Genomic DNA, 12,994 nt, shown 5'->3' with positions numbered 1-12,994 from the left:
CTTTTTGGAGATATTCTTCTTTACCATATTCACAGTTAATACCACAAAATTGAGAAATAGTAAGCAAAAATCGCGTTATAGCAAACAAGCGTTTGTTATACAAATATTGTTCGAATTCATAAATCGCGTTAGAGCAAATTCGGCGTTATCAAAACAGCGTTATAGCAGAACTCACTGTAGCGGTAAAAACAAATTCGAACAATGGTGATGGTAATCCTTCAGGGAAGCGAGGAGAAGACGAGAGCATATTGCATCATCTATATGTCACACACACAAACACTAAGCGCAGTCCAGCTGTCTCCATTATCTTGAAGTAAAATTACAAATAATATATCAAATTTTTTCTATTTTTTAATATTTTTTATATTATTAATGAAGAAAAATACACCTTAAGAGGCTGATATTAAAAAAAATATAATGAATAAATAAAAACAAATGTGGTAACGACAACAAACAGTCCCACCCCAAGCTCCCTCTGCCTTTGGGGGGGCAGTGATCACGACTGTCGGGAAGAATTACCTTGATTTGGCTTGCCCTTTCATTTTTGAAGTCAAGTACAAATTATACTGTATATTGGTGTTTTCTATTATTCAATACTGGCATGTTATATTATTTATGATAAAACATACACCATGAAAACTGATCGCCTGAAATACAGTATAATAAAGGAGTAGATAAAACCAATCTGGTCAGTACATTTTACACATGCAGTGTCATCTCTTATCTATTAGCTTTGTCATTAGGCCTATATCCGTCTGATTGAGACCGCATGCAGTATCCCCATTACAGACAATGCAGTATGTATTATAATAATAAATAAGGAAATACAGTCCAGTATTCATACAAAACTCACAGGGGGTTGGGTAAATGGACCCATGACAAATTTGTGAGTTTTTCATGCTGGTTCCCGAAGATGTGCAAAAATACGGAAATGCATTACATATAGAATAAATAGCTATATGTACATATTATAACCTTCTTTTATTATGTACACATATCCTTAAACTACCCAGGAATTTTAGCTGTGACCTACGCTCCTCACAGTTGCACTATGGGTTGAATAGGGGTGCAAGGGGTGTGTGCCGCATCTGACAACTTTAATAGTATTGGCAGCGGGAGATGGATGCAGTCTTAACCACTCCCTCCTGCCTAGGGGTGAGGGGGAGGGAGAAATGCATGGGTACCATTATTTGCATGTAATGACATTATAAGGTGGTTTTAAAATCATTTTTAACCTCTAATGTAACTTAGAAATAAAGAAAATATTATATAATATATGCAGAAAAGATTCCCTATTATGCAGTCCTCAACAGGTGATGTTTACCTCGCCTCCAGGCAGTCAGTCACACAACAAGACCCTCACTGGATGCTTGTTGTCTTAATTCCCATGTGTGTGTGGGTGTGTGTGTGTCAGGAACACACGCAACACACACCCTCCTTTACCATAACACACACACACCTGATTTATGTGCTGTACAGCACTGTAGAAATGTATTCAGTGCATATTATATCATTATGTCTAGAATTAAATGTAAGTCTGTATATTTTCAATACACCGGCTGCGCTCTATTAATAAACCGTTTATTATTGTTATTATTATTGTGTGTGTTAAACCACCAGCACCACCAACACACACACCTCCAACACCACCAACACACCCTCCAGCACCACCAACACATGCCACTCCAACACCACCATCCACAGCAGCACCTCCAGCACCACTATTTTACCCTCCAGCACCACCAACACACACTCTCCAACACCACCAACACACCCTCAACACCACCATCTGCCCTCCAACACCACAAACACACACACCCTCCAACTACCAACACACACCCACCTCAACACCACCATCTCACACCCTCCAACACCTCCAACACACACCCTCCAACACCACCAACACACACCCTCCAACACCACCAACACACACCCTCCAACACCACCAACACACACCCATCAACACCACCATCACACACCTCCAACACCACCAACACACACACCTCCAACACCACCAACACATACCCCTCCAACACCACCATCACACCACCATCACACCCACCAACACCACAATCACACACCCTCCAACACCACCAGCTTACCCACCCTCAACTTCACCATCACGCCTCCAGCACCACCAGCACACACCCTCCAGCACCACCAACACACACCCTCCAGCACCACCAGCACACACCACCATCCACACACCTCCCAGCACCACCAACACACACACACCTCCAGCACCATAACCATGCCCACTCAACACCACCATCACACACACCAACACCTGATCACACCCTCCAACACCACCATCCCACCCATCGCACCATCAACACACCACCAGCCCGCACGCCTCAGCACCACCAACACACCCTCCAGCACCACCAGCACGCACCCTCCAACGCCACCGTCACACGCCACTCCAACACCACCAACACACTTGCCCTCCAGCACCACCATCACACCCCCCAACACCACCAGCACACCCTCCGCTTTCCACTCCGAAACCACCAACGCCAACACACACCCTCCAACACACATACTTATCCCAGCATCACCAGCACACACATATCAGCACCACCAGCTTTGCCCATCAGCACCGCAACACCACCATCACACACCCTCCAACACCACCAACACACACCTCAACACCACCATCACACACCCTCCACACCACCACCTACACCCCAGCTCCCCCAAAACACACCAACACCACCAACACACACCCTCCAACACCACCAAAACCACACCACACACACCCTCCAACAACCACACACACACACACCCTCCAACAACCACACACACCTCCAACAACCACACACACACCTCCAACAACCACACACCACACCCTCCAACACCACCATCACACACCCTCCAACACCACACACACCAACACCGCACACCACACACTCCAGCACCACCAACACACACCCTCCAACACCACCAACACACCCTCCACCCACCAACAACCCTCCAACACCACCAACACCCACCTCCAACACCACCATCACCCACCCTCCAACACCACCAACACACACCTCCACACCCTCAACAACACCACTCCACACCACCATCACACCTCCAACCACCAATACACACACCAATCAAAACCCTCAACACCACCAACACACACCTCCAACACCACCAACACCACCATCACACACCCTCCACCACCAACCAACACACACCCTCCAACACCACCACACACCCTCAACACCACCTCACACACCCTCAACACCACGATCCCACACCACCTCCAACACCACACCCTCCAACACCACCACACACACACCCTCCAACACCACCACCGTCACACACCCTCCAACACCACACACACCCTCCAACACCACCACACACACCTCCACACCACCAACACACACCACACCACCACACACATCCCCCCACCACAACCCACCTCAACACCACACACCCCTCCGCACACCACCCACACCCTCCAGCACCACACACACACACCCTCCACACCACCAACACACACCTCCAACACCACCAACACACACCCTCCAACCCCAACACACACCAACACACACCAACCCTCCAACACCACCCACAACACACCCTCCACACCACCTCACACACACCCTCCAACACCACCAGCACACACCCTCAACACCACCAATACACACACACCAACCAGCACCCTCCAGCTTCCACCAACCCACCCTCCAGCGCCACCAACCACACACCCTCCAGCACACCACCAACACATCCTCCAGCACCACCAACCCACCTCCAACACCACCAAGACACACGCCACTCCGGCACCACCAACACACGCCATCCAGCACCACCAACCAACACCCTCCAACACCGCCAACCCCACCCTCCAGCACACACCCTCCAGCGCCACCATCAAACGCCACTCCAGCACCACCAACACACACCCTCCATAACTCACCAACCTACACCCCTCCACCACCACCAACCTACGCCCTCAACACCACCAACACATACCCTGCAACACCGCAAATCACACACACCCTCCCAAAACCACCAACACCACCAACACACCTCCAGCACCACCAACACACACCCTCCCAGCACCACCAACCAACACCACTCCAACATCGCAACCCACACCTCGAACACCCTTAACCCACCCTCAACACCACCAACACACCTCACCGCAACCTACACCCCTCCAACACCACCAACACACCCTCCAACACCACCATCACACACACCCTCCAGCACCGCAATACACCTCAACACCACCAGCACATGCCCTGCCAGCACCACCCGTCACACGCACTCAACGCCACCAACACCACCAACCAACGCACACTCAACATCGCAACCCACACACCCTCGAGACACCACCAACCCCACCCTCAACACCACCAACACCACACCCTCAACACCTCCAACACACACCTCAACACCACCAACACACACCTCCACCTCCAACACACACCCTCCACCACCAACCCCACCCTCCAACACCACCAACACACCTCCAACACCTCCAACACACCCTCCAACACCACCAACCCCACACCCTCCAACACCACCAACACACCCTCCCAACATCACCAACTGCCCCTCCAGACACCACCAGCACACCCCTCCAACACCACCAACACACCCTCCAACACCACCAGCACACACACCCTCCAGCACCACCATCTTTACCCTCCAACACCACCAACACACCCTCCAACACCACCAATGCACACCACCAACCAACGCCACTCAACACCACCAATACACACCTCAACACCACCAACACATACACTGCAACACCACCGTCACACACCCTCCAAACCACCAACACCACCAACACACACCCTCCACCACCACCCAACCTACACCTCAACGCACCACCAATACACACCCTCCAGCACCGCAACACATGCCCTGCAACACCACCGTCCACACCTCCAACACCATAGCTTACCACCAACCAACACCCCTCCAACATCACCAACCCACACCCTCGAACACCACCAACCCACCCTCCAACACCACCAACACACCCTCAACACCACCAGCCAACACCCTCCAACGTACCAACCCACGCCTCGAACACCACCAACCCACACCCTCCAACACCACCAGCTTCCCACCTCAACACCTCCCAACACCCTCCAGCACCACCAACCCACACCCTCAACACCACCAGCACACGCACCCTCCACCACCACCAACCTACGCATCAACACCACCAATACACCCTCCAGCTTCCACCAACACATGCCCATACCCAACCACGCAAGTCACACCCTCCCAGCACCACCAGCTTCACCAACCAACACCCTCCAACATCTTAACCCACACCCTCGAACACCACCAACACACACCCATCAACACACACTTATCAACACCCACTCAACACACACCCTCCAACACCACCAACCCACACCCTCCAGCACCACCAACCACTGCCTCCACCACCGCAACCTACACCCTCCAACACCACCAACACATGCCCTGCTTACCACCGTCACACACCCTCAGCACCACCAACCCACCCTCCAACACCACCAACCTACACCCTCCACCACCAACCAACACCCTCCAACACCACCAATACACACCCCTCCAACACCACCAACACATGCCCTGCAACACCACGTCACACCCTCCAAAAGCCACCAACACACACCCTCCACCACCACCAACCTACACCCTCCAAGCACCACCAATACCCACACCCTCAACACCACCAACCCCTTGCCCTGCAGCTTACCACCGTCACACCTCAAAACCACCAGCCACACCCTCCAACACCACCAGCACACACCCTCACCACCACCAACCAACACCCTCCAGCACCACCAATACACCCTCCAACACCACCAACACATACCCTGCAACACCACCCGTCCACACACCCTCCAAAACCACCAACACCACTGGCACACACCCTCCACCACCACCAACCTACACCCTCCAACACCACCAATACACGCCCTCAACACCACCAACACATACCCTGCAACACCACCGTCTTACACCCTCCAAAACCACCAACACACACCCTCCAACACCACCAACACCTCCACCACCACCAGCCAACACCCTCCAACACCACCAATACACACCCTCCAGCACCACCAACACATACCCTGCAACACTGCAGTCACACACCCTCCCAAAACCACCAACACCACCAACTTTTGCCCTCCACCACCAACCCTACGCCCCTCAACACCACCAATGCACCCTCAACACCACCAACACATACCCTGCAACACCACCGTCACACCCCCTCCAGCACCACCAACACCACCCTCCAACATCCCAACCCACACCCTCCGAACACCACCAACCCACACCCTCAACGCCACCAGCACACGCCCTCCAGCACACTCCATTTTTGCTGCCTCCAACACCACCAACACACACCCTCCAACACCACCAACCTACACCCTCCAACACCACCAACCCACACCCTCCAACACCACCAACACACACCCTCCAACACCACCAACCCACACCCTCCAACACCACCAACACACACCCTCCAACACACACCCTCCAACATTTGTTATTATATATTCTTGTATGATCAGCCACTTATGGTGTATGTTTTATCATTGATATAAAATATTAAATACTACTATATAAAAAATGCAAGATCTAATAAGTAATTTGCATAAAAATTAAATGACAAGCCAAATAATAAGATAAATGTAATTATTCTCCTGTGTATGAAGGGTACAGTACTGGTATTAATAAGCTCGAATTATTACTGTATCTCTTAATAAATATTTTTTAAGTTAAACAATTGATTTATTAACACCAAACTTCTATATAAATGATGTGTGTGACTTCACATTGAGGGAGGCAGGGAGGACTCCTCAGTTATGAGGTGGATCGAGGCCACTGCCGCCACCACACACACACACACACACACATGAACCTCACTTTCCACCCACCCATGTTCATTATTTTTTCTTATTTATAGTATTATATTATATTAACTTTATTTCAAAGCCACATTAGAGTATTTTAATGATTTTTATAAAAAAAATTTCTAGCATTAATGCTACAGAAATGGTTGTGAAATGTGGTACAGTGTGTGTTTGTGTGTCTACTGCTCTGTATGTGCCGTCATGGAACGTTGCTGGAGTGGTGAGTCAGCCACTCCACACAAACACCCATGCTCTTCATATGTCTTAGTTTATGGTTTTATATACATTATCTTTATTGTACACCTAGACCCCGACTTACGACTACGTGGACTTACGACTACGTGGACTTACGACCGCCTCAGATATAGATATAAAAAAAAAAAAAAATTTAAATGACACACGCAATTTCTATACCGAAACGTTTCCAGTTAATGTAGTCTCCATGTATAATTAGAAAATTATGGGGGCCCCATGTGCATTCAGCTGACTACATTAAAGGTTAAGTGCTCAGTCACACTGTATCCATTCCTTATTATTTATTACTTTCACTGTACTGTATCCATTCATCATTATTCATTACTTTTACTGTACTGTATTTCATTGTAGATTTTTTATTAATTTTTTTTTTTTTTTTTTTTTATCTATGTCGGACTTACGACCATGTCGGACTTACGACCTGGATTTGGGTCCCTAACCCCGTCGTAAGTCGGGGTCCAGGTGTAATGATTTTTCAACAACTTTTATAGCATTACTGTTGACTTTTAGAACCTGTGGAACATACCCTAAATTTCCCCATAAGATTAAGTACAATATACTCTCTATTTAACAGAATCTGATATAACAAACTCTCAATTTAGTGGAAGGCATTTCTTCTGTTATTTTTTTTGTCGATTTGGCGAGCTAGTTCACTAAATCAAGATTAAATCTGTTAATAGCTCACCCCTATAATGACACCTCAGACACATGATACAGTAAAACCTACTTCAGCTAATGGTGAATGTACTAAATGTATAAAAATGATAAATAATATAAAAAACACCATATAAGATGCACCCCCCATTTTAGCAGGGTGTATTTAGGAAACTGTTCCCAGTAATATACTTGATAAAACCACACAGGAATAGGGAAACAGTGGAGCACCTTAGCTTTTGTCTTGATTCAAGACATCTTCAGAGGCAACTGAATTTACAGGGACTGAGAGAGATTTATATACATTGAGTGACCTTACATAACATCAGGTCAGGTCAATAACATGGGATCCACTAATCCACACACCAACTCCACTGCAAACAAAAGATGAGCTTATAAAAAATGGATGACATAACAACAGGTCAGGTAAAAAATATGAGACCCACTAATCATCTACACGACATCCACCTCAAATGCTTTCAAAGCATTTTTAACCTTAGGCTTGTTATTATTCATTAATTAATACCACAACATCACACACACATCATCCAGAGTTTAAAGTCATGTGTGAGACACTGTGAGTTGGAGGGAGGGAGGGAGGGAGGGAGGGAGCAAAGCAACTTGTAGAAGGTAGATACTCATTGGATCAAATTTATAATAGTGATGAAATGGGTTTCTACTGGAAACAATCTCCCCGTGCTACTTTTATATCAAAGGATGACAAACAGGCACGTGGGGTAAAGATGGCTAAAGACCGATTCAGTGCTTTACTAACCACAAATGCATCAGGTCAGCATAAAATTAAACCCTTAGTTATCTACCGATCAAAGAAGCTTCATTCCTACCACAATTTTGACATAAATAACTTGAATGTGTATTGGAAACAAAATCACAGGGGCTACATGATGCAAAATATTTCCCACTAGTGGTTTGATGAGTGTTTTGTGCCTGACTCACGACGGAACTGCCGGAACTTGAATTTAGATTTTAAAGTGTTTCTATTTATGGACAGTGCTCCTGGCCATGCCCGGTATCTGGTTGGCAGACAACCTAATGTTCAGGTGGTGTTCTTGCCCCCCGATACAACCTCCATACTGCAACCACTTGATCAAGAAATAATTGCCACGTGAAGTCGCTTTACAATAAGGCAGTTCATGACAGAATGAGGAAAGCCACAGACCCTCAAGATGAAGTGAACGAAATCAACAACGCTAATGATAGCGATGTGGAATACGACCCTGCTTCAGTCGGCACCTCTGGCAACTCCCCCACCTTGCAACAAGACCCTGCTAGCAACTCCCGTAGTGACATCACTCAACAGAATGTGCTCTCTGTCAAGCAATTCTGGAAGCAATTTCATATCCGACATGCTGTGGACCACATGGTAGCTGCAGGGAACAAAATCACATTGGCAACCATTAAACATGCTTGGAAACCCCTCTTCCCACACCTGAGTAACGCAAGGTCGGCTGTGCAGCGTCAGGCGGATTTATTAGAAGCTGCGGTAGAAAGTGCAAGGAGTGTACCAGCCCCAGGTTTCCGTGAGGTGGATGCAGAACAGATCAACGAGATGCTTAAGGAGAATGATGAAGAAATGCTGGATGATGTGGCTGATGAGTCATCTGACGAGGCAGGTGAAGGCGACGCGGAAGAGGAACCGGAACTCAGGATCACAACCAGCAATTTGTCTTTGATACTCAGCACTTGTTAGAACCTCCAAGTACTGGTTGAAGAGTTGTCCGAGAATGAGCGTGAATCACTGGTGAGCAAAGTAGAGGCCATCACCAACACATTTATGCCAAGATACCAGCGAAAGATAAACAAACGCCAGGTCACTAATCACACGGTACCTCACACGACGCCGACACGTTAGTGATGCACTCCAGAACATCGATGTTGGAGAAGAGGTGGAGGAGGAAACACAGGATTTGCCAGATATTACCACCAAGGTCTTCCTAGGATTTAAACCAGGGGAGCCAGGTGGAAAGGAGAGCCGGGGAGGTGGCTCTAACCAGCCTGTCCATCCCCAGTTTCGGATATCCAACATCACCCAAGCTCATCAAGTTTGGGCTAACTGGTAAGTGCTACTGTATTTTTAAGTGTTTATGTATTGCTTAATAATGATTTATCTTTATCTGCAGAATTTGTATCATTTGTAGGTTATAAACGGGAAAATCAGAGGTTGATGTAGAGTAGCCAGTCTATATTGTTATTTTTCCCATTAGTTTATGTATTTGCATTTGGCAAATTTTAATTTGGTGCAATTTTTCTAGTCTATATTACTCTCAAAATACAAGATCTTACTGTACTATATACTGTATAAAGGAAAAATGTAAAAGAAAACACAAATTATATTTATTGCACATTAAAATACAAATTTCAGGGTCATCGGAAGCTAATACATGGGTGCTTCTTTGCACAGTGGCCCCCAGTACTCCATTTGGTAAAAGTCCGGACAATCTGCTAGTCCGGACCTCCTTTCCCCTCAAGTTGACCAGACTTTTGAGGGTTTACTCCCTTTACTGTATTCATAAAATGACAATTGTGAAAAGCCCTAGGAATGGTTACTTTCAGATATGTGGACTTCTATTTTACCATATAATGGTAGTCTGAATGTAGAGGTGTCATGTCAGGTCAGTTCTGGAATGTCAGATTTACATTTAAAATGATTAACAGTGGGAAAAGAGAAAGTGGATATAGATCAGATCCTTATGAGGAGCAAATACTGGATGTGTCCTGCAAATCTTAATGACAGAATAAAAACCCAGCTTGTTACATAGCCGGTATATGAACTCTGCATCAACGCACCCTTCTGTATGAATATGGGGCTATAAATTATAAAATATTGTCAAATAAAAATAAACGTGACACTAACTAAGCAACCGTACCTAGCACTTCACTTTTGCTCAACACTCACCTGCAAAGGTGCGTCTGTGTTCATCTTTTATGTAGTTGAACTTTTTAACCACATTCTCAGGTGCTTGCAGTGGAGCATAAGGGTTACCAGAGTGAACAGCCAGGTGAGCCAAGTACAGGAACAAAGGTTGAGATGTGTTGTGATTGTTGATAATATCCACAGCCTCCTTGGTGAATAAATCTGTTGTGTATTTACCTACAAGAAAGAGTGATATGACAAATTTAATTTCAGTTAGTAATATTTATTTTCACACATTCTTTGTACAGATTGAAGGTCCCACATCTGGCAACTGTGGGGCCAGTTCCGAGCCAGATAAGGAAAATTACCGTTATTTAGAAGGTTGTATTTCTTATGCACCTGAACTTGTAATGGGTTACCGATACAATGTAACTGTAAATAAAAACACTATTTGTAGAGTACAGATGGCTTCTTCTTACTCATCTCCACCAGTCCATGTTTTTTAAGGTTTGGAAGCCATGGTGCATTTCAGTAAGGGTAGAATAAAATTGTAATATTTAAATGAGCACACCACCACCTTCAGCAGAGAATGTGAACAAATGAACTGTGTAGCAGGAAAGATGGCATGCCACCAAAACATTAGTGGCCAACTGGCAAAACTATGAAAAGCTGCCACTTGATGGGAGGTTTACCGAGTAGAAATTTTTTTCACTCAAGTTATCATCCAATCGCACCATTCTTTGGGAAGTTTGCTGGGCAAAGGAATTTCCAAAACTGCCTCTTTGGGGGAGTTGCTATGTCAGAATGCTGGATAGGGGAGCTTCAACCTGTAGTAAAAGAATTAATAAATATTTAAATCGCCCCCCTCCAAAAATAAACACACAAGAAGAAGTGATTGATACCGCAAAACAATGAAGCTACCATCCTCCCTGTTGACTCCAAGTTTTATATAGCATTATGGCACCTACAGTATAGTATTATCATCATAGGGTAATTACTCTAGCTATGTTGTATTCCAACATATATACTTTTATCTACAGTTATGAATAAAGCTTATGAATCTGAATTAAACCACAGAAAAGATGCGTTAGTCAACCTAGGTACTGGAAAAGTGATTAGATGAGTAAACATCATACCAAATAATGCAGTTCCCTCCCTGCCCTGCTGCAAGCATTTATGCATATCTCTTGGGGTATGAAAAAACAGCACACAAAGAAACTTTAGAAAAATGAAGTGACTGACTAATCCAAGGAGAATAGTCCAGACAGATCCCATATTTTGTAAAATAATGAATTTTAAGTCATTGGTGCCACTGGGAAATAAGAAGACAAACTCAGAGTTCAACACAACATTATTTCACTAAATTTTGTGTTATTCTTCAAAACAAATATTATTTTCACTTGAAACACCGGTATTAAATATAAATAACCTTGGAAAATATTCAACAAAAAATATGTACCTGTATGGGAGAGCTTTGATTAAAAGAGATTGTTGCAGTAAAGTTACCGGTTTGTAAACGAAATACAGTACAGTAGTCCCTCGCCAATCATGGGGGTTAGGTTCCTGAAAAACTCCGTGACTGGCAAGACAAAAGACTTATGGGAAATAGGGGGTCACTGTATTTTATGGCATATAAGATGCACTTTTTTGTCTGAAAAATGGCTAAAAAATCAGCCTGCATCCTATATGTGAACTTGAGGTCTCTCATAAGCTAATGAATCCTTCAGTTGCTGTCTCTGGTAGGCTAAATTCTACCTAACTCAACTGCAGAATTAAAAATATGTTATTGCTTACTTAAACACATTATTATTATTTTTAATTAATTAAAAATATAATTATTGTAAATATAAAAGCTCGATTTATAACTACTGTACTGATGATGATAACCTGAGACGATTAACTTCTGTACGGCAGACACCGAAAAAGCAAAACTCAAACGGAGAAGGAAGAGGAATTCAATCTACAACTTGAGCCAGGAAGAAGAGGAACAACGGGTACTGTTGACTTGGTCACAAAGAGGAAGGAAAAGACAGCAGCACAAGGCAAGATGGTGGAGGAGGAAAGGAGAAGAAAGGTACTTGAGGATGCTTCAACTTCCTCCGAAATGGTGGAACTGGCATTTTCCTCTTCTTCAACCTCAACAGAGGAAGAAACATCTGTTGGAGAAAAACTGATAGCTTGTGGTGGGGAAAGTCCATCAACTAGAGCAAAGAGGGTGCAGAATGTCATCTCTCCAGGACTTGCTGCCACCTTAGATAGATCCAAAATGACGGACCCAATGGCCACATATGTTCTGGAGTTAAACATTACCAGGTCTTCTATCAAGTGACATCAT

At 45.5% G+C, this 12,994-nt stretch overlaps 1 protein-coding gene across 1 annotated transcript in view; it reads right to left on the bottom strand.

The window, feature by feature from the left end:
- Positions 1-12,994, bottom strand: part of LOC121870395 (arylsulfatase B-like) — a gene marked incomplete at its 5' end in the record, with an annotated part of 90,814 nt that overhangs the window by 42,273 nt on the left and 35,547 nt on the right. The window contains 1 exon segment of the mRNA XM_042372220.1: positions 10,702-10,896. Coding sequence (XP_042228154.1) covers positions 10,702-10,896 — 195 coding nt within the window.

The sequence above is a fragment of the Homarus americanus genome, unplaced genomic scaffold (assembly GCF_018991925.1).
Source record: "Homarus americanus isolate GMGI-L3 unplaced genomic scaffold, GMGI_Hamer_2.0 scaffold40856, whole genome shotgun sequence".
Classification (NCBI taxonomy): domain Eukaryota; kingdom Metazoa; phylum Arthropoda; class Malacostraca; order Decapoda; family Nephropidae; genus Homarus; species Homarus americanus.
The sequence above is the reverse complement of the archived record's forward strand: the minus strand, read 5'-3'. Positions and strand labels throughout refer to the sequence as shown.